Raw genomic sequence first — 23,539 nt, 5'->3', positions numbered from 1 at the left:
TTTAAATAAAGCTTATGAATGAAATATAATAATATAATAACAAAACATAATTTTTTAAGAATTCTCTGTAATTTTTTTTTATCATGTTGAATTTTATTTTTCCTATCTCTTTCGTATTTTGTCTTAGTTAAGTTAGATTGTTTTTTATCTGTTTCATCCTCGCCCAAGAGAAACAAGAAATATATGTCACAACCGTACCCCAAAATTTGTCACAACCGTACCCAACGCACAGTTCTGAAAACAAATCAACCATTATGACTGAGCTAAATTATTTAATCAAAAACTAATTGCTGCTAAATAACTACTAATGTTCAACTTACAGTAAAATAACAAGAAAAAGTAAACTATCTGAATAGGTTACAACTAAATATAAATAAAAAAACTATATATAAATAAAAAAATACAATAAACAGTTCTTATTAAAATAATTCGAACATGAAAACTAACTTTTGACTCTTTAAAAGCAATGGGGTTTACAAATCATGTTAATGTAAGGCACTGACTGAAAGCAATAATGGAAACTTATTCAAACAATTATACTTGATCTTCTCCCTTTAGACCTTATCTCAAAATCAGTATACTTCAGCTGTTATGACAACTGTCACTACCGTACCCAGTCTCCCCTACATGCCCAGACCTTTTCTCAATTCATGTCATTCCATTGATTTTTTTATCATATTAAACTAAACATTTCCACAAAATCTAAGTAATTCAAATATTTAATATTTTTGTCACACCAAAAATAAATGAGATATACATAATAGTTTTAATATTTATCATTTTGTTTCAAAATAGTTTGAAAAATTATCATGTTTAACCCCTTTAACCTATATTATTATTTATATCAAGTTGTAGTAAATATGAGTAGATTGACCGTTTCAAAGAATTTCAATTTAAAATAACAAAGTTCGTTCGTTGGGTCAAACCCTTAAATTTATTGATGTTTTCCTCTGTTATATATGTTTCATCAAATTACAATTTTCCTGATTTATTTCTACTTCTATTACAATATTTTAGTTTGTCAAAAAACATGTTTTAATATTCTAATTGCTTCGAAAATTTCAGAATGATATTTGAAATGTATAGTGATAATAATATGCACTAATATAGTCAGTTTCGGTTTTATTTGAAACATGTTAAAGCTCTTTGACTATGAAGGTGTGGCACAAAACGCGTTCACTAAAAGAACAATTACTCAATTTTTTGACCAACTGATGAAAAAACAATAGATGGGATGGGGAGATAACACATCACATGAATTTGTATAAAAGTGCGGACTGCACAAAACGAAAATCAAGTAACTCATTTTACTTGTGCTGGTACAACACCGAACAAATAAACAAGATGGGTCTAACAATGAAGGTACGGATATCAGAATCTTAAACTTATGTACATTTAAAAAAAAGTTAAACTAATTTTAATAATTATATTCAAGAGTCTTGTTGAAAACGTTTTCAAAAGCAAGTTTTTAAAAAGTGAAATTGTAATAGTGTGCTTTTTTACTTTCATTTTCATTTTCGCAGATATTTGATTTGATTTTTCGGTAATTATTAGTTGAATTTAATATTTTTTGTTAACATTGTCGATAAATTCTAAATCGATTGTAAAAATTCAAAAACCGTTTAAGTGTTATTGATTAAGATTCTCGCTTATTAATTTCGGTATAGATCTCCGTACCGTTTTCTCGTAATTAAAAGACAGTTGTTAATCAAATAAAAGCATTCGCTTGAAAAATATCGGCTGGAAAAATTGCAGTGATTCATTTTGGACAGAGATCAGACAACCTGCCTCTCATAGGATAAATGAGAAGAAACGCAAACAAATCGGAAACGATTTTTTTATATCTCGATATATTTTAAAGGAGTGGATTAAGCGATTTAAATGAATAGTTGCATAGTCTTTGCATAGGTCCAACAGTTTTAAAAATGTGAAGACAAGAAACGGCCATTTATTGACAATAAAATATCAAATATCGTTTAAAAACTCGTGATATGGATGGTATTAACTGATTTAATTTTGCTAGCATTATATCTATTTAGGTATTTTGTTTATTTTTTTATATTTATGAATAGACTTTTTATATAAAATTTCCCTTGCTAACGAAAGTAACAGCTCCGAATTGTAATTTTTTAATAATATTTTTTAATTTATTTCAAATTTTTAGCTTGCATTAGTCATGACTTTAAGCTTGGCTTTAGTTTTCGCTGAAGAAACAAAATTACAAGCTGCCAAAGATGACTTAAACACCGCTTCCAGCGAGCGTAGTAAGTAAATTAAATTATCATTTTCATAAATATTATAAAAATGATTTTCGAACAAAATCGTATTGTTCTTTTTAACTCGGAAGGTTTCGAAATTGATTACTAATCTCGAGTCGACAACACACATTAAGAACCAATTAATTTTGTGAAAAGTTGTAAAATATGTTTACTAAATTATTTTATAATTTATCTATAAAATTTTACAATATTTTCATCTTGATCTATACTTTTTATACAACAATCGATATTGATTCCATTTTTTATAAATTGGTATCTTAATAAAATTAACCTCTAAAGTATTCTTATTGCCAATTCAAATATGAAAAAATAATATAAATTTTTAATAAAACTTGTATGAATGACATATGTGTATGTGATGTGTGAATAACAATTTCGTTCATAACTCATTCTTCCAGTTACGCTCAGAAAATATTTGTTCTTACAGTTTTCGACTTATTCGGTAACGTACCTCACCAGACATATGGTTATCCCAATACCAACTACAACTACAACTATCAGAATCGTTATCCCTCATTTGGTACAACTGGTGGATATTACCCAGGCACCTCAACCGGATATTATCCTGGCACAACAACCGGATATTATCCCGGATCATCTTCTGGATATTACCCAGGAACGTCTACGGGATATTATCCAGGAACTTCAACCGGCTTCTACCCTAGTACCTCAACGGGTTATTATCCTGGATCGACCACGGGCCATTACCCAAATGGCGGAGGATACTATCACAACAATGGAAATAACTTTGTAGGAAGTCTTGGATATAATGGTTATTCAGGTTACAGGTAATATGTTTCATCTATTTCATTTTTTAAAAGTAAATATCTATGCCACTATATACGAAAAGAAAAACTTTCACAGTTCCACAGATAATGCAAGGCGCTATCTTTTCGTATACATTTCTGTATTCAAATTTTCACCTATAAGTAGACGATATATGTTTAACGAGTCTCTACTTATGCAGTGGTATTGTTGATGTTATTGTAAAAAAACTGTCATAATAATAATTTTCAGCAATACCTTAAACATAAAAATGTAGTAAAGTATTAAAGTAGTAAAATAAATGTATTAAAGTAATTGTAGAAAATATTTTATACTAGTATTTATACCAAAACCACAATCACCGTAAAATTATTTGTTATTGCAAAGTATTGAAAATAACTATAATTTATATACAAAATTAGCAGTACATGCCATTAAAATATTTATTTACGATGCATCATATATTATTAATATCAAATTTTAATAACATAGATTCAAATAAGTTAATCTCATTTTGATATAATATATTCGTGCATTAAATTTAAACTTCTTTACAGCGGTCGTAGTAACGGATATTACAACAACTTGGGAACGTCTGGTTTTGGATACACTAGCGGATATACATCAAATTTAAATCCGGGGTATACAAATAACTACGTGAATTCATATAGAAGATATTCCTGGTAAAATGAACTCTTGACCAAATACATGGATGAAATATACTGGAAGTTCAAACACTGTTATTGAAAACGGCTAATTGAGAGCTTTATCAACTTCGTATAGACGATTCAAATGTATATAGCAAAATGTTCCAGTCAGAACTTAAAAATTATGATTAATGCAACTTTAAGTGACAAATGTTAAATATAATAACTATAAGCAATATGATTACAAAATGAAAAAAAAAAGTTTGTATATAAAAAATTATTTACAATAAGAATCAATCTGTAAATAAATTCATATAACCAACATAGCGTATTTCACTTATTATCAAACACGGTACTGTACACATTATAACGGTTTTATATTAATCCTAGAGAAGTGAAGCTTTCAAAATATTAAGTAATAATATCAAACTATTATTTCTTTCGAAAATTTGTAAGATACATTGCAAGATAAAAAAGAACTCCATAAGCAACTTTGACTTCGATAAGAATTAAAAAGAGTTGTCAGATTTTCCATATTATCACTTGCCGATATTTTGAAAATTGAACATAAATAAATGCGTTTGTTTTTCAGTATAAATAACTTTGAATGTGCATTGAAACCAACAAAAATCAACATCTTCACCCTCCGATGATTTAAAAGAACAATTACTTGGACAAACTAGGCATTACTTCAAAATACCGTATTTTCATTTAAACATATATTATTGAAGTACGATATAAATCTACGAAGACTGGGTAAAAAGTTTCCGGCTTAACACTTCAATTTTCAGCATAATCTCCATTGAGACTGATGCAATTCTCATAACCAGTTTTAAACGTAAATTCATCAAGCTCCTCCAAAAACTTAACTTATAACTTCAATCTTTTCTTAATTGTTTCCAAATCTTTTACCGCCAAGCCATGTTACAGATAAATCGCTGGGGCTTGTCCAAAGATTTGGGAAGATGCCGCATGAACTTCCCGATACGTGTGAATAATAAACTTAATCAATAAGAATTGCGATTCAGCTATTTAGGTAAAATGTTCAAATGTTCTAATTGATGTCTTTGATAGTTACATTGTTACATACGTATAATATCTGTAATTGTAAGAATTAAATTAGTTTAATATATATCATATCATCTATTTCGAGTTCAAAAATGTTTTTTATTTTTGTGTGGATGCCAACTGTTATCAGTAGCTACATACGAAATACAGCATATGTATAAAGCTTGGTATTTTGATAAATTTTTATAATTCAACCGCTTATCGTATGCCAATAATATTTTAGTATGCTCATCAAGTTTCATCAAAACCGTCAAATAAAATTCAACAAATAATTACGAAAAAAAATGGCTCGGCAGATTTTTGACAAAAACTGATGAAACGATATCCGACCAATATCTTAATGGAATTATATATTTGAATTTTTTAAATCCATACAAGATTGTAGGCTAAAAAGTGGACGTAAACTTTTACACTATCAAGGAAACGGCTCTGTCAGTCATCAAATGGCTTTTAAATTTTTGAAATCGGTTCAACCATTTTTGAGAAAACGTCAATGAGAGGTCAAAAATCGGGTCACATGCATACATACGCATACTTTGGCTTAAAATCATCCAAATTTGATCTCATTCGATTGAGAGTGACTTGAAACGTCAAGAAAACAAAACTAGGAAATCGGATTTTCCGGCAAAAATATAAGCTTCTCCTTCGGAAAGTTAAAAACGTTTAGTACACAAACCTAGGTCTATTCAGTATAGTGAAATAAGTAATATCAATTTAGACTCTAAATTTAAGAGCTTACCTTGTATTTTTGCATTCTTTCATTAATGAATTACCAATTAACAGGTCGGACATATAAGATATATCATTAATGATTGCGACTTATTGCATTTTTGCAGCATCAACAAATTATGTTGAATAGGTTCAGCCTAAGCCCTTCCATATGGCACCCTAAAATTAAATCCAATGATTAGTAAACTAACTAAATAAACCATATGACAAATACGTTCTTTTATAATTTTCTAATTTACTTATATTTGTATAAAGATATGTATTTACATTGCATAAAAATGGAATCAGCTATGAAAACATTAATTCAGAAAAAGCTTGACAAGGCTAAATAGTACACACATATCCAATGCGCAGTATGTAACGCATGTATGTATATTTTTATGTTTATGTATATATATATATATATATATATATATATATATATATATATATATATATATATATATATATATTTAGAACGACTCGATTTAAAGGTCACTTAGGCACATATGATTTTCAGATGCTATGGATCAAAGTAAGATACTTTGCTGAAGAAACCATACCTCTAAAATGAATTTTGATGTCACGTGCATTGACCCAAAGATAAAGGTTAAATTTTGAAAAATCCGTTTTGGCCCATCTAGAGTCCAATCGCGTCCAATTGCGTCCAATTGCATGACCGACCCCACAAACTTTAGAACATTGATGCACCATACAAAAACCGCAAAAAATCATTGTTTTTGATACTTTACATAACAAAAAAAAACAACAAAAAAATTTTTTTTTGAACTACTTAACGAGAGAACAAAAATGGCATGCGGGCGCCTATCACCATAAAGACTATTCACATTTTCAATCGCCTGGCTAGCACCGGTCCTGCTCAGAACCATAAAGACTATTCACATTTTCAATCGCCTGGCTTTTCTTTTCGACTTTATCCAACAAAGGCTATTAAATATAGTTAAATATCTTTGCTAGTATCTATATTTGATGCGCACTCAAACAAAACTGAGTTAACGTTTATTTTAGTATTAAGTCTCATCTTTTTAACGCCACTTAATAACACCCGATCAGACAACGCGAAATACAGATAATTAAAGCCGTCCATTGAAAAAATAATGGATTTCTATTCACTTCATATGTAATAATAATAATTAGTAGTCTGCCCAAAGGCAGGTCCATAGTATGATAGCACCACATAGTCAAGTATTTTCTTCCCCTCCCTTGTTGATTATTCCCATTACCGTTTCATTACCATTAATTAATGATCACTAATCACTTTATGTTCGATTTTATGTATTTTTCTCTCCAAACTTCTGCTTCCGTGCTTCCTGAACCTGTGACTTTCATTTCAGTTCTCTGTATTTTCTCTTCACGCGTAAGTCATAAACCTTCATCTACACACATATATATATCACATATATTCACTTCGTGTCTTCTTGAACTAAGAAGCTCGGTATTTAAGCTTATTCATTTCAAGCTTTCTCAAACTAATAAGATCGGAAAGTCTGAAAAACCTCACTTAAGCGCAACACAAAAATGAATGTTTGCTGTCAATTCCTAGAAAGTTACTGCACTAGACGTCGGAACTAGATGCAGAATGCCCCATACTGTCCTGATTTGGTGCTATCTGACCAATTATTTTCAACTCTCAAAATTTTGTACATGATAAAGCATTCACTAATGATGATGCCCTGTGAATTCAATTAGCATGCAGTCATAAAGTGGTTAGAAATATGGGAAAATATGAACAAATTGGAAAATATATATACAATCGATTAAAGTTTATTATCTCTATAAAACAATTAGTTTCACACTACAAAACAAAAAATACTTTCTTGCCTAGGTTGGCATATAAATCTATATATCCACAAATACTTATAATATATATATATATATATATATATATATATATATATACATACATACATACATATATTGCCCATTTACTCCTCATCAACCATAATGCTATAATAAATAATTTATCAGATAGAAATCCAAAATAAATTAGTAAAAATAGTTTTTAGGGATGTCTAATAACACATTGTGACTGTAATAAAAAAGATTTTTTACCACGTAGAATTGTTCCATCACAATACTACTTGTTTAATACATTATAATAAATATTTATAATTCAACAATATAAGATTTAGTAAAAGCAAAGATAGGTCTAATTATACTAAAACTAAACCTATTTGAATATATTTTATTAATCATAGCTAAAGGTTAAATGAGTTTACTGTTTTAAGAAAAATATGTATTTAAAGCAATATAATATAAAATAATGTTAATTGTCATGATGAACAAATAACAAATATCATGATAAAATTCAGCTTTGTGATAGTACAACTCTTTCAACTCATGATTTATGATGATTAGGCTTATGCTAACTTAGACTAATTAAAACCGTGTATTTTATCAATAACAATAACATACGACATTCAAAAGCCGCTCATAAAAATAAATAAAATAGTTGAATAATTAAATTTTGACATTTTTAAATACAATTTGCCTCTAGCTCAATGTATTAGTTTAAAAACCATGTATTCATATTTAATTATGATGCCTAACATAATTTTAGTGCACTGTTTAATAATAACAACTATGTAATCTTTATATGTGAGTTACTTTTGCTAAACCTATTTATGAATTAAACATATACACATTAACAACACAAACATACAATCACACTTGCATATTACAAATGGATTTATATTATATATATATATATATATATATATATATATATATATATATATAAGTTACACATATTTACATATATACAGTCAAATATGTGTGCCTAAGTATGTGCATACAAAGTTAAGAATATATGTAATAATAATTGTGTTCTCAAATATCACAGCAATAATTATAAAATGTACACTAATAAGATAATAATATTTACAATTCAAAGTTAACAAACAGTTAAATTTTCTAGAAAAAGACTTTAAAGTCAGTCTGGGACCAGCATTATTATGTATGCCCTGAGCAATTTGAATAAAAATGATATTAGGCATATTAGATAAAATTAGAAATATTCAAGTTGTCTTAATGTGACATTATTTACTTAGTCTTAGTTCTGAATTCCCATATCAAAAACTGATTTTCATACGCTTGTGTGGTGAGAAGTGACAGGCACGATATTTGCAGTATTAGCATTATTTACTGCTTCTTGATTTCCTGTTGGAGAATCTTTTTCTTCAGCAATTCTAGGTAGAAGTTCACTTGGACCTGGTAAATTTAAAGACAACCGACCATCAAAATTAGCAGATCCTTGAATTGTATTTGTACTCGTTGGAACATTTGGTAAAATATTAGAAGCATTTGATAAGACATTTGTAGCAGGCGCTGAGCTTATGGTCGATGATGAATGTAAGGTCGAGTTCTCCAATACGGTTTCTTCGTGGTTTTGATCGTTTTCTTCCTTCTCCCGTTCTTGAGTTGAACAGCGCCAAATGCTAGGGGTAGTTTTAACAGTTTTATTACTTGTAGCCTGGGTTGAACATAAAGGCGATATTTGAGTGCATTTATTCTCTGCGCTTCGCGGATGCAATCGATCGGGCGACAAAGCTCTGCGAAGTAACGGCGAGCCCGGCTCTGCGCTCTTTGGACGGACAAAACTTTTTTTCGAAGTAGTTGCAGTGTTTGAAATACCTCCTGGACCACCCGGACTGTAGGATTGAGTTGTGTTACTACTTCCGGGCTGATGACCAACAGGAAACGCTAGCGGACTAGGTGAACGAGTAGGCGATGCGGGCAGTGGAGAAGGAGAAGGTGTACGTGCCAATGGCGACAATGGTATATGGCCAACGGATTTTCTGCGACTGGGACCTGATCCTGTAACTCCGGAATGCAAGGATTTATTACACCCATTTGTATGCAATTTATGCTTCAATCCGTGCAACGTTGAGGGCCTTTGATAGTGTTGCGAGCCTCCTATGCCACCGGTACCGCTGCCTGCCGTAGGCGTGTTAGGAGTTGACGAGCTGGGAGAACTCGATTGGGGCGAGTTACAGGGAGATGGTTGTATATATAAATCGTTAGATGATAAGCTGATTCGATTCACTGGGGAATACGAACTTCCAATCGGTACTTCCTGACGAGGAAATGCTTGGAAACTTCGACTTGGAGTAACCATAGTCGGCGATGATATTGCAGCGGCAATCTAAATTAATAAAATTAAATCTATATATAATCTATATATATAAAACTAAATGAATGACTGTGAGTCAATGTCCTATGCATTCATAAACCATACATCCAATCGCCGTAAAAATTTGGGAAACTGTTCGGCATATCGCTGGACAGGTTCTAGCATATTTTTTTTGGAATAATCTTACCACAATCTCCTATTTCGCAACAATTATCATAGTATTTACATCATTTTTCATCTCGATTTAATTGAACGCGTGAACGCATTTGACTGAATTTCGATTGAGAAGTTTTGAGCTTATGAAGAAGCTCAATTTTACATTGAAATAGAAATAATTTCATCAAAGCTTGTGCAACATTAACACTTATTTCTCAATGCATTGGAACAATTTTCTTAATTTTACAAGTTTATATTTATGTAAGATTTTCAATCATTATGTTTAACAATATATATTTAGAATATTATTTTTACATTTATTGTTCAACCTAATAATTAAGCTGCATCGCATTGATTAAATCTCATGTAATTATTATTCCGTGAAACCTCTTTAAAGTTAAAATTAAAATAATTGATCCTTTTGCCATCTGGCTGCCCCTTTTTAACCCGCAATGAGACAAATTTTTGAAAATAAAAAAAAAACATTTTTACAATGATAAATTTACTGGAAATTTTACTGAACATTATTTTGTTACAAATTACTTTTTTTAATACCTTGGATCAACTTTTTTTATTATTCTTTTTTATAAATCGAGATTGAAAATAGATGTAATTAATTTTTTCATATTTTGTAATAAATTAAAAATAAAACTTATTTTGACAACTAATTTTACATAGAGCACATAAACCAAAAAAGTTTGCTGATGCTTGTAATACAGCTCAACCACCAACTAACATTTGCTATTTTCCACCATTTAATGTAATATAACGGCATTTTTGTTAAGATTTTCAATTATATGTATAACACAGCAACGAGTGATCGGGCACAGCTATATGTTTATAAGATATTAAAGCACATAGTTCAGCTATGATTTAAATATCAATGTAATACAATTAGTATTGAAACATTTAATCTTAAACAAAAAAATAACTATTGGTAAATGGCATTATGCTTAAGGTAAATTGCCGAAACTTTCCGTACCGTGATTTAAAATTTTAGAAGGCTTTAAAGTTTTTGGAAAATATTGACTTAAAAAAAATTGAGTTTTTTTTTTAATTTTAATTTTTTTTCAAAATTTTTAAACCACTGAAGTCCGCCTTCCCCAAAAACTTATCTTTTCTTGACATCGTCAACATAAGCAAAATGCTCAAACTGTATGACCATTTTTGCACTCTGCTCACTAACATGACAGCGCGACCGCACGGCGTATCTATTTTATAGACAAAATATCAAAGCGCAATAGCGCTGCATCGCTGTCCACCGGTTGAACATCTCGATAAAAAAAAAAAAAATACAACTATGTCTAACGATCATTTTTGACTGTCAAATGGGTGTTTTTAAATTTCTTTTTTGGATCTCTGAAATCGCTGGATTTGCCTTACCAAAAATTTAATTAATTAGTCATTCTATCAATACAAATGAAATATCTCTTGTATCGATCTAATCTGCTCCTTTCTCGCAAGCACTAAATTTCCGTTTTCTTCTTTTTTTGCCCCGAATTTCCGAAACGGTTTGACAAAAATTTGTATCCACACATACACACGTACATCCAGTTTTTCCATAGTATATTAGTTTTTTTTTTTAATTTTCAAATGAATTACAATCTGTCTTTATAGAAAGACATTGAGTAATTTAAAAAAAAAAATCCAGTGGTTTATTTTCATTAATGTACTAAATTATGTGTGAATTTAGTATGGGTATTATAAAAAAAACTAATATATGCATACAATTATGAATACAGTACATTACACAGACTACACATACACATACATACACACACCTATCATAGATAATATGGTACAACTACACATACATACACATACATACACATACATACACACACCTATCATGGATAATATGGTACAACAACTTACACATACACATACATACATACACATTCATACACACACTACGCATACACATACATACATACACATACATATTTAGATGTTATACATATACATTCATATTTGGATGTTACATACATGCATACATACACATACATACATACACAGGCTACACATACACATACATACACACACACCTATCTTGGATAATATGGTAACAACTTATTAGCAATTAAAGTGTTAAATCTATTAAATGAGTTCTTTTTAGTCTTATATTGTACATGGTGTTGTAAAGACTCACTATCAGTTCATTTGGATGTTGGTCGATTTTGCATTTTTATTTAAAAAATTTTTCTGTTTATTTAGTGATTACTATAAATAAAATATTAAAATTATTGAGTATATAAAAAAAAGTTTGGCAACACTTGTTAATATTTCTAGCTTACTTGCTGCATTTCCACACTAGCTCTTTTGCTGCTAATTTTTCTAAATAATGATGATTTTCTTCTCTTATCAGTATCTCGTTTCGGTTTCCTTTGCCTATGTAAATTCCTCCGCGCTAGCTTGCTTTGCCATAATTCGCGCTTACGACCACCACTCTGAATACTAGTATGCTCTAAAGGAGTAGCTCTCAAACTGACATGTTCTACACCTCCTGTAATTAATATAAGTAATTAAATGACGAGTACTTTAAATATGAAAATAATGAATTGTTTTTACTGATAAACACATACTTATATAGATATAATTTTTATGATAATTTTTAGTAATTAAATGATATATATTTTCATAAAAAAATGTTAGCATAATCTTAATTAAGTCATTAATCTTAATCATCTTAATTAAATGTTATAAGAATATAATGCACACTATTTACTATGTATTGTAAATGTCCTAAAAAAACATGTAAATTATTTGAAACTTTCTCCTATTTAACAATTATAATTTTTTTTAAGAGATACCATCTTTGAATCCCTTCCATCTTTAAATCAGCCGGTGCTGAGATACTACACTGATTATAATGTGAATAATCCTTCTAAATCTATGCTATCTAAATATAAAAATTACACTAAAATAATAAATAAATCTTACATATCTCATATATAAAATTCTTCTGTAATGATGTATGTAAAAATATAATCCTACTAAACGATTATTTAAATTTTGATAAATCTTCCTGAAGTTTCTTAAAGGAATTTTTTAGAATGTATGTGATTATAAATATATAGTAATATTGTAGAAATAAATGGAAAAAATTGCAAAAAACTACATGTCATTGTTTGACATTGAAAATATTTGAGACATTTTTTGGCTGTCATCTGCCAAAAAACTCAATTTACTTATGAGTCTAGACTAAATATTAGAATATGTATAAGAAATTCATGATTATGAATAAAAAAAATAAAATGTCTAAATTATTATTGCCAAAAAAACAGCTGAGATGAGCCAGAAATTAAAATAATATAGGAGCTAGAAAAAAAAATGTATATGCATTTTGGTGTGAAGAGTAATTTACAAAAAACAATAATTATTATTTTTAGGTAAACGGTAAATATTAGTATAGGTTATTATTGTTATTACTACCTAATAATAGTTGTAAAACTTGAGTGTGATAAAGGCCTTGAACAGCTTCCCCATTAATATGTGTAATTAGGTCAGCTGGTCGCAACCCTGCTTCGAATGCCGGACTACCTTCATCAACAGCCTATATGATATACAAAATAAATGTAATAAAATTCATGGATTTTATGAAAAAATTACATCATTTACATCAAATATAAAGTACAACAAATTATATAAATATGTATTAAAGTAAAAAGTAAAGCTTTTCAATACTATCACCCCTTTATAAATCTAATCTAAGCATAAAAACACATAAGAATAAATCTGCACTTTAAAGAACGGGCAACTAATAAATTGCTACTGCCAAGAATTACTGGTTCACTTTTTTCACTTGAAGAACAGACCAAAATCAAATCAAGAGAAACCTATTTGCTTTATTTGAAATTTATTGCATTCGCACTTGAAGTATAAATTACTTAACTTGTTTTGTAAAAAATAAAAACTATTTATATATAATGCAAAACATGTATTTCTAATTAGCTAAAAATTAATTGAATTATTTGTCTGTTATTATAGATTAATATTATCTAAAAAAATGAATTACTTGAAAATTGAAACACAATTAGTAATTGTGTAAAATCATAGCTGATATGAAGAAAAATGTTTACCATACCATGACTAAATGATGCATAGTGTAGAAATCTGTATCGCCATAATATACGCGAATAGTGTGTACAGTGAAGCCAAATCCTTTTGGACCACGCCTGATGATGATCGGAGGTTTCAAGTTTGTGACTAATGGTGACAGCTCCCGACAAGGCGAGTTGTCACGGGAACTTGCAGTACTAGAACCACCACCGCCTGGCGACTGTATCTCCACACATGAACTACTATCTATAATGTAAAATATTCAATGCATATAAGCCAGACTATAGTCAATCAAACAGCAAGTTGCATGTGTAAGATAACTAATGAAAAAGATATTAAATTTTATAAAGTAGAAAATTTTATTACTAAATTCTACTTTTTTATGTATGTATGTATGTATATATATGTATATATATATAAATATATATATTCTTTTTTTCTCTTTCCAAATCATTGTTTTTTGTTCTAACACAATAATCTATGAGAAAGCTACATATTGGTATTATGAACAATAATTGCATCTGAACATAATCTTTAAGTCACACACACATACATATATTTATATATACCCTGCATAATTTATATATACCTGAAGGTATTATAAGTGATAAGCCTAAAGCTGAGGCACTTTTGACTACAGCGCGCGACTTGTGTTTACTTGTAGGTAGAATTTGAAGATTCAACGATGGAGCCTTAAGTCGACTAGCACCGAGACCACTACTATTTAAGGACACCGGAGAAAGTTCTCTAGTATTTTCTGATGATGATGTACCAGTGTCACTGCCAAATTTTAAAGCATATTATAATATAGTTTTTAAATTCTTATTGAGTAACTTTGACATTCAATGTTAATTGTTTTCAATTTGTCAAAGTTTAATCCATTTACATTTTGTCAGAGCTACTTGATAGTGTAAGCTCTTCAATATATTAATGTTCAAAATCACTTTACTGTGTTTCAGATTATGAAGTGAATGTAACTGAGTAGATTGCTTACATTTTCCAATCTATAATAATTCTCTTTAGTTATTGCAATATAGAAAAAATCATCTCTTAATGGGAGTTTTAAATAAATTACCAGCTATGCTCGTCTTCCACGGAAACCGAGAATCGAGGCAAGGCGTCACGCGTATGTCGCCGCCTTCTTTGAATCTGGGGCGACACGTCGTCACTGTCTGTTTGAGAAGACTCTGGCGTACTTGTTGTCTTATTTGAAGCGCACGATAATTGGTTGAGATCAGCTTGCAGCTAGAAATGTATTCATAAAATTCGTATCACACATTGAGTTATTTAAGTAGTTATTGATATTTCATATCAATTAAAACAATTTTTCATATTGCGTTCATCGGAAATGTTGACACAATTAATTTTGTATATGCTATAGCTTTAAAATGTTTACAACGATAAATGGTTGAAGCTGTTTCGATTTTTTTTTGTTTTGAAAAGAAAATCATAATTTATTATTTGCATTAACAGTTTTAAATTTATTAAAATTAATTTATAACAATAATATTTATTTTAATCCTAAAATATGTTTCGAATCACTCGGATTATATGAAATACTCCTGACAATATTATTATAAAATTAATAAAAAAAAAATCAATAGTTAAAAAAATATATAATATTCAAAAAACAGTTTTAGCAATTAACCACTTAAGGTCACGCACGAACACTACTCGCGCCTAAGTAACGTATCCTAGCGGGCTAACAAGAGCGCTGCTCGCCAAAGTTAATGTTTGTTTTATGCGATAAAAGGCTTACGATGGCTCGTTATTGGGATATGTTTAGTTTAGATATGATAAGTACAGATCAATTAATAATTGTATATATAATAGATTAATCTTTAACGACTTTTGAGATTAGAAATAAACATGTAAATAAAAATTTCTGAATATTCGTCAAGGGACATGTTATTGTTATATGTTTGTGTTATTTTCGATAGGAATCAATTGATCATTACACTGGATTGTATCATCTAATTAGACAAGAATCCATCTATTTTGTTTTTAACTTTCATAGTTTTACACGCACATTTGCTCTAATTATATATTGCTGAATTTAGTTTTATTTCCCAGAAATTGTTAAGTATATATCTCAATTATTTCCATTACACATATATTCTTGAATAATTTATATGTTACTATATATATGCTTTATTATCAAGAAATCGCAATTTTGAGAAGATGAATTTATGTAGTTCAGGAAGGATTTCTACATAACCGATTATTAGTTCGAAATCAGAAAGACAATTTGAATTCGGGGATGAAATTGAATTTGATATGAGTACAAATGTCACATTGTTAACAACCCCTCAAAAAATTTTTAATTATTTTTTCCGCGACTAATTGGTAAGAAAAATTGTAGAGTAAACAAATACAATGCAATATATTGATGAGTATTATATACGAGTCAGAAAAAAACATGTGGTGGTTGAAAAACCCCATTATTGCACCTCCATTTTTTTCTGAATTAATGTCCAATAGGTGTTACAAGTAGATCAAAAATTACTTGCATTTCATGAGTAATGAAATGTACAGGATTTTGTATAAAAAGTTATTTCTTGTGCGAATCAAAAACTTGTAGAACTTAACTAAACTTGTATATTTGTAATATACCAATATATACGAGAGAGGATAAAATTGTAAATAATAAATTGTAAATATACTAATCTGCTAATATCTTAACAAATTATTATAAATTTGATGAAAGCATTGGTAAATGAAAGATAATTATCGATAATTTTTACTGTTCTGATGAATTATTTCGATTGTTATCAGTTTTTAACTCTTTCGACTCTGATCCTGGCAAAAACGGTTGTAAAGTAGCAATGTACGAGTGGAAAGGGTTAATAATTAATAATTATACCACTGGTGGTATTTATCGAACACATTGAAAAACATAATGCAGAAAATTTTTTGTTAAAAGGTGATCAAGCAACACTTTGAATCCGCTGAGATTGGCAAAATGTAATTTTTTTCAAAACTATACCAGCAGCAGGCAGTGGAAGAATGTTTCGAAATCTATCATACTATCTATCATACAAATCTATCATACAAAAAATATTTTTTTATTATTATAATATAAATAAATAAGTAATACTTTTTATTCTTGAATTTTTTAAGTAAGTAATACTATTTGTTTAAACATTTTTTAAATTATTCTTAGATAAATAAATAGTATTAAAATTTAGAAGTTATTAAATAAAAATTTCGTATTACTTATTCTTATTATATAACAATAATTCAGGCATAAAAAATAAAGGTAGTCCAAAAAACATCAAAACAGTCATCAGTAATGTAATATATATTGTTAATTTTAAACAAAAATAAAGTTGTTGAAAAGAAAATGTTACCAGAAACACATATTACATCAATTGAACTTTTAAAATCCGAAATAAAAAAACCTGCTTTTTTAGATCACTTTTCACAAAAAAAAAACCAATCATTAAGTGGTTAATATCATACCTTCTTCAAACCAGAAGTAACAAATGATTTTTTTCCTTCGCTAGGTTCAGTCTCAGTGTGACTTAATCGATTACTTTGAACTTTTCTGTACTGTGGAGAACATGATGAAAATGAACCAAACAGTTTTGAATCATCTGTATCATCAGTGTCGTCCCCAGCAATCTCATGATTGTATCTGTCAACTCGAGCTTTAAATAAAATAAGAATTTTGATTATTTAAACACAATTTAAAAAAACATAAGCAAAATATGTAAATTAAAAAAAGCAAAAATATGTAAACTCAATATATACTCAAGATAATGCTTCTAAAACTTTTAACAAAAGTATTATCCTTGTAATAAATTTGCATTAATTTCATTTACTATATGAACTTAGGAAATAAACTTACTATCAAAATAGCTGGTGTCATCCTCATTTTCCAGTTGAGGAACAAATTCAGCCTTTTGTCGAAGCAGAGAATTCCAATCAACACCAGCAAAGTACACATGCTCTTTAACTTCTTGAGGTCCCGCTGATCCGAGGCGTTCACGTGGACTTTGCTGCAGCAGTGCTGTTATAATATTTTTGGCTTCTGCTTGTATTGGCCAGTCATCATTATCGGGCCACTCAATATCATCTTAAAAAACAATCCAAATAAATATATCAGAAGTTTGTCCAATAAAATGTATCAAATAGTTTTACATAAATATCATTATTTTACTACTTTTAGTGGTCTGAAAAAAATGAACATGTTTTAGAATTGTTGAATGTATATTAATTATGCTTTTGGTTACTTCAAATATAGTCATATTTGCGAATTAACTCGTTTAAAGGTTTACCACTTATATTAAAATGTGTCCTAATATGCCATAATATTAAAGATTATTTCTCCTTATGATCTTACTACTGTACAAAAGTTTCGGCACATTATTGTGATTTTATTAATGCAATCTTTTTTGCCTATGTTTCTGTTAATTATAATAAACAAAATTCATTTCATATGCCAAAATATTCTTATTGTTAGTGACTGTGCGGTAGGCATTTACCTACCGCACATTTAGGCGGTTTGTTCGATAGAGTTTTTGCCGTAAATCTTTTCTCAAAAACATTTGAGGTATCTCGATGAGAACTATTGATTGTCAGTTTTGTGTGACGATCGGCCGAGCCGTTTCTTTGTATTTTGAAAAAAAGTGATAAACTTTTCGTCCGCATTGAAGCTCACACTACCAAATCGATTTCAAAAAAATCAAAAACAGTTCGAAAGCTATTAGTTGGGAATGATACTGATTAGTTTTAGGTGAAAATCTGTTGAGTCGTTTTCTTGTAATTAACTGTTGAAAAAAAATTTAAGACAATTTTTATGGAACTTTTTTTGTCGATATATATCATGGTTTTATATAACTTACTGAAATATAACGGCCTTACAACAAGTAGTTTAATTTTAAAAATTCATCAAAGTTTGAGAAAATGAGTAGTTTGGTGTTTGTTAAAATTAAAATTAGACGATTTACTTGGTATAACGATAGAGTAATTGGTCTTAATGAACATACTAAACCAATAAAGTTCTAAGAAAACTGGTTCAATTATAAAAATTATTAATTTTTGAAAATTTGCTTTTAAAAAATACTCTAAGTTAACATGTTTGTTTTCAAATCTGTGTGATAAATCCACTCGGAATACTTTAAATCACTCAAATTAATTTATTTTTTATTGATTAAGTCGATTATTTTCACATATCGGGAAGTTCATGTAACTTGCCTCAAGGCAAAATACCAATACCAACTAGTTTAATTTTAATATTAATGTAATATATTTACCATTAACTGTATGCGCAAAAAGTTCTTCAGGTGTTTCACCAAAAAATGGAACACAACCAATAAGAAATTCGTATAAAATAATTCCCATAGACCACCAATCAACAGGTTTCCCATAGCCCTGCCTTAATATAACTTCAGGTGCAATATATTCAGGTGTACCAAACACTTGCTTATCTGAAAATTGTCTGGCTTCTCTGTCAATATACCCTTCATATAAATTAGTTGCCACTAAAATAAATAAAAAAATGTTTAATTGCATTAATAAATAAATAAAAATTAATTAAACAACAAAAATACTCACACGACATTAGACCCATTTTACTTAAACCAAAATCTGTGAGTTTAATATGTCCTAAGGCAGTAATCAATAAGCTGTAAAGATTTGCAATACAGAATTTAGTGTCTTTTTGAGGTTTCAAATGACGTATAACATGAAATTAATTATACATACTTATCAGGTTTTAGATCTCTATGGACAATGCCATAGCTGTGCAAATACTCCACTGCAAGCACAGTCTCCGCAAAATAAAACCTTGCCATATCTGCCGGAAATGGTCCAATATTTTTAAGTAAATATGCACAATCACCACCTTCTACATATTCCATAACCAGACACAAATGCCTTTTAGTCTCGAAGCTGCAGTACATACTGACTACGAAGGGATTATCAGCAAAACTTAAAATATCACGTTCAGCAAAAACTTGCTCAACTTTATTTCGAAGAACTAAATTTGTTTTGTTGATTTTTTTCATCGCAAACCTTTGTCTGTTTTGCTTATGTTTAACAAGATATACAGCTCCATATGCACCATTTGAGATTAATTTCACAATTTCGTAATCGTCCTCGCTCGGCGAGAATAATTGAGTATTATGTTTTTTGTTTGGTGTTGATGTGAAACAAGAATTTTTATTTGTGCTGTGGCTTGCATTACCACCGCTATTGCCACTTCCACTGCTGCATGTAGAAGTAGTTGAATTGTCATGTAACCACTTATTGTCTTTCAAATCTAGTTGCAGCTCTTCAATTGGGTCTCGATTTAATCCTAGTTTTTCGATTATATATTGCGGAATGTCTGCTTTGATGCCCTGCATATCTTTAACTTGTCCTTCTGCTGCTTCCAGCAGATGGTAAAATTCCTCCGGATCAAATTCAAGACATTCTAATAGCCTCGCTGGGCGTGAAACTATAAGAAGTAGCTTCCGTATTAAACTAGTTATCTCCACTGCTGCTTCCGGTGATTTTTCTTTCGTCTAGAACAATTATGTAAAATAAGAATACTCTAAAAACTGTAATTCATTTTTTTTAAGCTAAGTAAAAATTTTTAAGAAAGAATTTGTTTGTTTTCTTTTTTTTGACTGCTTATTTCATGTGGCACTATTGTATATACATATGACACAAACAACATGCTAACAAATATTAAAAATAATGACAAAATTAAAATTGAAAATTTGTATTTAGAAAACTAATAATTACCTCAGTAATTAATCGTTCCAAATTTTCCTGCATTTCAAAAAAATAGGTGCTAGTGATAAGTTTGGCGTGCGATTTGTCCAAACAGTCCCTAGCGACTTCTAGGACTTGATGATGAACGAATCGTAAAATTGGACATTGTTGCATGAATGAAGTACTATCAGATTTATGGTCGTTCACAAACTGTGCTAGACGTTCCTCCATTTGTTGTGTTGCTTTTGGAAATCTCTCCTTGTACAGAGTATTCATAGTTGAAACCTCATTATCGACGTGAAGCGTCCTACTTGGACTACTGCATAAGGCAATATGAACAAATTAGATATTACGAATATTTTTCATCAATATTTATAGAATTTGGTTTTGGACTTATTGTTAGTAAACTATATATGTAATAATAGTGTACAATGCAGTAAAAGAAGACATAGTCATATATATCATCAGGACTTTAAGCCCAATTAGGAAATAAATTATAATCAATGTTGATAAAATTATCGATAATTACACAACATGAAAATGCAAAATTAATCATGTAAAATTTGTAATATTGATTTACCTCAAACTACGTGAACGCGGTCGATGAAATGGTGACTTTTTTCCATTTCCGGAAGAACCTCCGGAGTCGTCTTTATTTGAAACAGGCGTAGAACCCGAATTACTATCATTACTTGAAAAATGATGAATGAGCAGTCTTAATTCGTCGCTTGTTGGAAGGTTTGGTAACTGATGAAGACGTTCCTGACTTGAACATTGTGACTGAAAAAAATGGTTAAACCACTAGAAGCATATTTGAAAATAAAACATGTATATCATACTAAAAAAAACATCGCGGTTTAATATGAATCGAGAATAAAATAGTTATTTAATTAAATTATACAAATAAAAATATTATTTAAGAGTAGTTACAACTAGCGTTGCTCAAAATATATATTGAAAAGTATTTGAAGCCATCCAGAACAAAAAAGAGAAATGTATAATCTAATATAATCTATATAATCTGTAATCAAATTTAAAAATATCTATAATCTATCTTAATAGCAATTTCCAATGCTTTCCGAAAATCATAAAATATTACTACAAATTATGCCATGTGAAATGAAGTTTTTATATTTACTATATCTTATATTTACTATATCTGTAAGTTTTCATTTTAGCTTATTTAAATCATATCTGTATAAATTTTTGCTAAATCATTGTGTAATCTTACCGATAAATTTGAACTACCAGGAGTGGTTCCGTAACCAGAAGAAGGAAGTGATGCAACCGACCAGCGTCGTCCGTCACCTCGGCAACCGCCTCCCATAACACTGCTGGAGTACCCAAATCATAAAATTATGAATTCTAATTTCTATTTTTATTTATTTGGAACAATAAATATTAAGAAGTACAAGTAGAAAATATCACACGACAACAACTTTCATAATAAAAAAGATGTAAACAAAATATAATCTGATAAATAGTAATATATCAACTTTTAAGATTTCATTTTATTGGTATTAATATTGTTTAACTATTATAACAATTGCAATAATTTAATTTATTATATTAATTAATTTGCAAAAGTTATATAAGATAAAAATCATTGTACGTGTGTTGAACGCTAACGCAGGCACTTCATGCATGTTCGAATATAATTATCGGATTATCGCTTTTTGAATATAATTAAGTAGAAAAGAATACGACAAAACTGAAATGATATGAAGTTGTGCATGCGATAATATAAGAGAGCGATTTCCAAACATACCGTTTGGGTCCAATGAATGCGAAATGTGAGTTCGGGGAATTTATCCTAGGACTGTCAATAGGACTAGCTGAGATGGGTGAATGAGATCTTGGAGATGTGTTGGCGGCGAGACTCAGTCTGTGTGCCGTCGACACAGTCCTGCCAGATCTGCGAGGCATGCCAAGCTCTTTCTATCAACACACAGAAAAAACAAAGATTATTCGACTCATAGTTATGCGTTGCCTTTTGCAAAATATTAATCATCGGCATGATTCTTGAAATCACCTAAAGCAAGTATTCTGATGTGTTTGTGTATATCGATTTTGGACACTTATTATATATATTGAGAAGAAAAAGAAACATACAAATTCCAATAAAATTCCAAACTTTTATGATCACAGAAAAGAACATATGTACATACATATAATAAAATTTCATACTTATAAACTGCTGTAATTCATAAACGCGAACACGATGTCTTTAATGTCAGCTGTTAAGTATTAATTCCTTTACAAACAAAAATGATTCCTTTGTATTAAGTTTTGCTATATACCAATATTATGTATGTTTGTCAATGTACAAATCACTATATATCTTATGTATAATGTTCATTGTTTGAAACAAGATATAATTAAATTTAGTATATGTTAAATATTTCGCATAAATATGAGGTAAGATAAAAAAAAGCGGAATAAAATAAAAATCCACTAGATAGTCATATCAATATAAAATATTGATTTCCATTAGAATAATTTTGACCAGTATCAATATACATTGAAAATCCTAATTTAATTAATTAATTATCTTTGAAAAAACATTAAAATACATTTCGATGTTTCAACATTATGATGAAGTACAATGCCATCTGATAATCCTTAAATATAAGAATGATTTAGATTCGATTACTTCTGGAATGATTTCAGAAAACAATGCCGGTTCTGTAATTTATATATCATGATGATAGATATTAGATGATAAAGTTTTAATGAGAAAATACATTAAATAAAATTAATTATTATATTTTGAATGTTAATATAAGTTAAATGTTTAAAATACAAATGTAAACTTTTAATTATTACAAGCATTTGATGTCAATAATAAAAAGTTCATTTTTTACAAGCATGCGTTTTTAAAAAACATTTTATATGTTTATTACCATGTTTCCTGACAATGATGGAGCAGATTTTCCTAGAGGAGATTTCCTCATTTTAACAAGTTTCGAATCATCTGAAAATAAAATAATATATATTAATTA

General features: G+C 29.2%; 2 protein-coding genes across 4 annotated transcripts in view; one reads left to right on the top strand and one right to left on the bottom strand.

Moving 5' to 3' along the window:
- Positions 1-2,176: 2,176 nt before the first annotated feature.
- Positions 2,177-3,731, top strand: LOC113375430 (prisilkin-39-like). Its single transcript, XM_026615370.1, has 3 exons — positions 2,177-2,268; positions 2,678-3,067; positions 3,602-3,731. The coding sequence occupies exons 1-3, from the start codon at positions 2,177-2,179 to the stop codon at positions 3,729-3,731; spliced, it is 612 nt and encodes a 203-aa protein (XP_026471155.1).
- A 4,541-nt stretch (positions 3,732-8,272) lies between these two features.
- LOC113377127 (microtubule-associated serine/threonine-protein kinase 3) overlaps positions 8,273-23,539 on the bottom strand; it is a 31,862-nt gene continuing 16,595 nt past the window's right edge. For 2 of the 3 annotated variants that reach the window (XM_026617333.1, XM_026617335.1), the window contains exons 2-17: positions 23,441-23,511; positions 22,306-22,475; positions 21,769-21,871; positions 21,118-21,317; positions 20,568-20,856; positions 19,545-20,344; positions 19,395-19,465; positions 19,094-19,321; positions 17,686-17,913; positions 17,298-17,485; positions 14,911-15,080; positions 14,425-14,615; positions 13,861-14,081; positions 13,209-13,329; positions 12,071-12,279; positions 8,273-9,632 (exon numbers count right to left, since the gene is read on the bottom strand). In XM_026617333.1, the coding sequence (XP_026473118.1) occupies positions 8,574-9,632; positions 12,071-12,279; positions 13,209-13,329; positions 13,861-14,081; positions 14,425-14,615; positions 14,911-15,080; positions 17,298-17,485; positions 17,686-17,913; positions 19,094-19,321; positions 19,395-19,465; positions 19,545-20,344; positions 20,568-20,856; positions 21,118-21,317; positions 21,769-21,871; positions 22,306-22,475; positions 23,441-23,511 (4,319 nt within the window). In that variant the 3' untranslated portion in view covers positions 8,273-8,573. The remainder of the gene's footprint in view (positions 9,633-12,070; positions 12,280-13,208; positions 13,330-13,860; positions 14,082-14,424; positions 14,616-14,910; positions 15,081-17,297; positions 17,486-17,685; positions 17,914-19,093; positions 19,322-19,394; positions 19,466-19,544; positions 20,345-20,567; positions 20,857-21,117; positions 21,318-21,768; positions 21,872-22,305; positions 22,476-23,440; positions 23,512-23,539) is intronic. The other variant, XM_026617334.1, reaches the window with a different exon arrangement.

The sequence above is a fragment of the Ctenocephalides felis genome, unplaced genomic scaffold, assembly GCF_003426905.1.
Source record: "Ctenocephalides felis isolate EL2017-DRISC unplaced genomic scaffold, ASM342690v1 CF-g0.4_SCAFFOLD_01886, whole genome shotgun sequence".
Lineage (NCBI taxonomy): Eukaryota > Metazoa > Arthropoda > Insecta > Siphonaptera > Pulicidae > Ctenocephalides > Ctenocephalides felis.
The sequence above is the reverse complement of the archived record's forward strand: the minus strand, read 5'-3'. Positions and strand labels throughout refer to the sequence as shown.

Excerpts from the sequence above, each read along its gene's own strand:
- LOC113375430 (XM_026615370.1), top strand. The coding sequence starts at position 2,177 with ATGACTTTAAGCTTGGCTTTAGTTTTCGCTGAAGAAACAAAATTACAA. Across the intron at positions 2,269-2,677 it reads GCTTCCAGCGAGCGTAGTAA|TTACGCTCAGAAAATATTTG; the intron begins GTAAATTAAATT and ends TCATTCTTCCAG. Across the intron at positions 3,068-3,601 it reads AATGGTTATTCAGGTTACAG|CGGTCGTAGTAACGGATATT; the intron begins GTAATATGTTTC and ends ACTTCTTTACAG.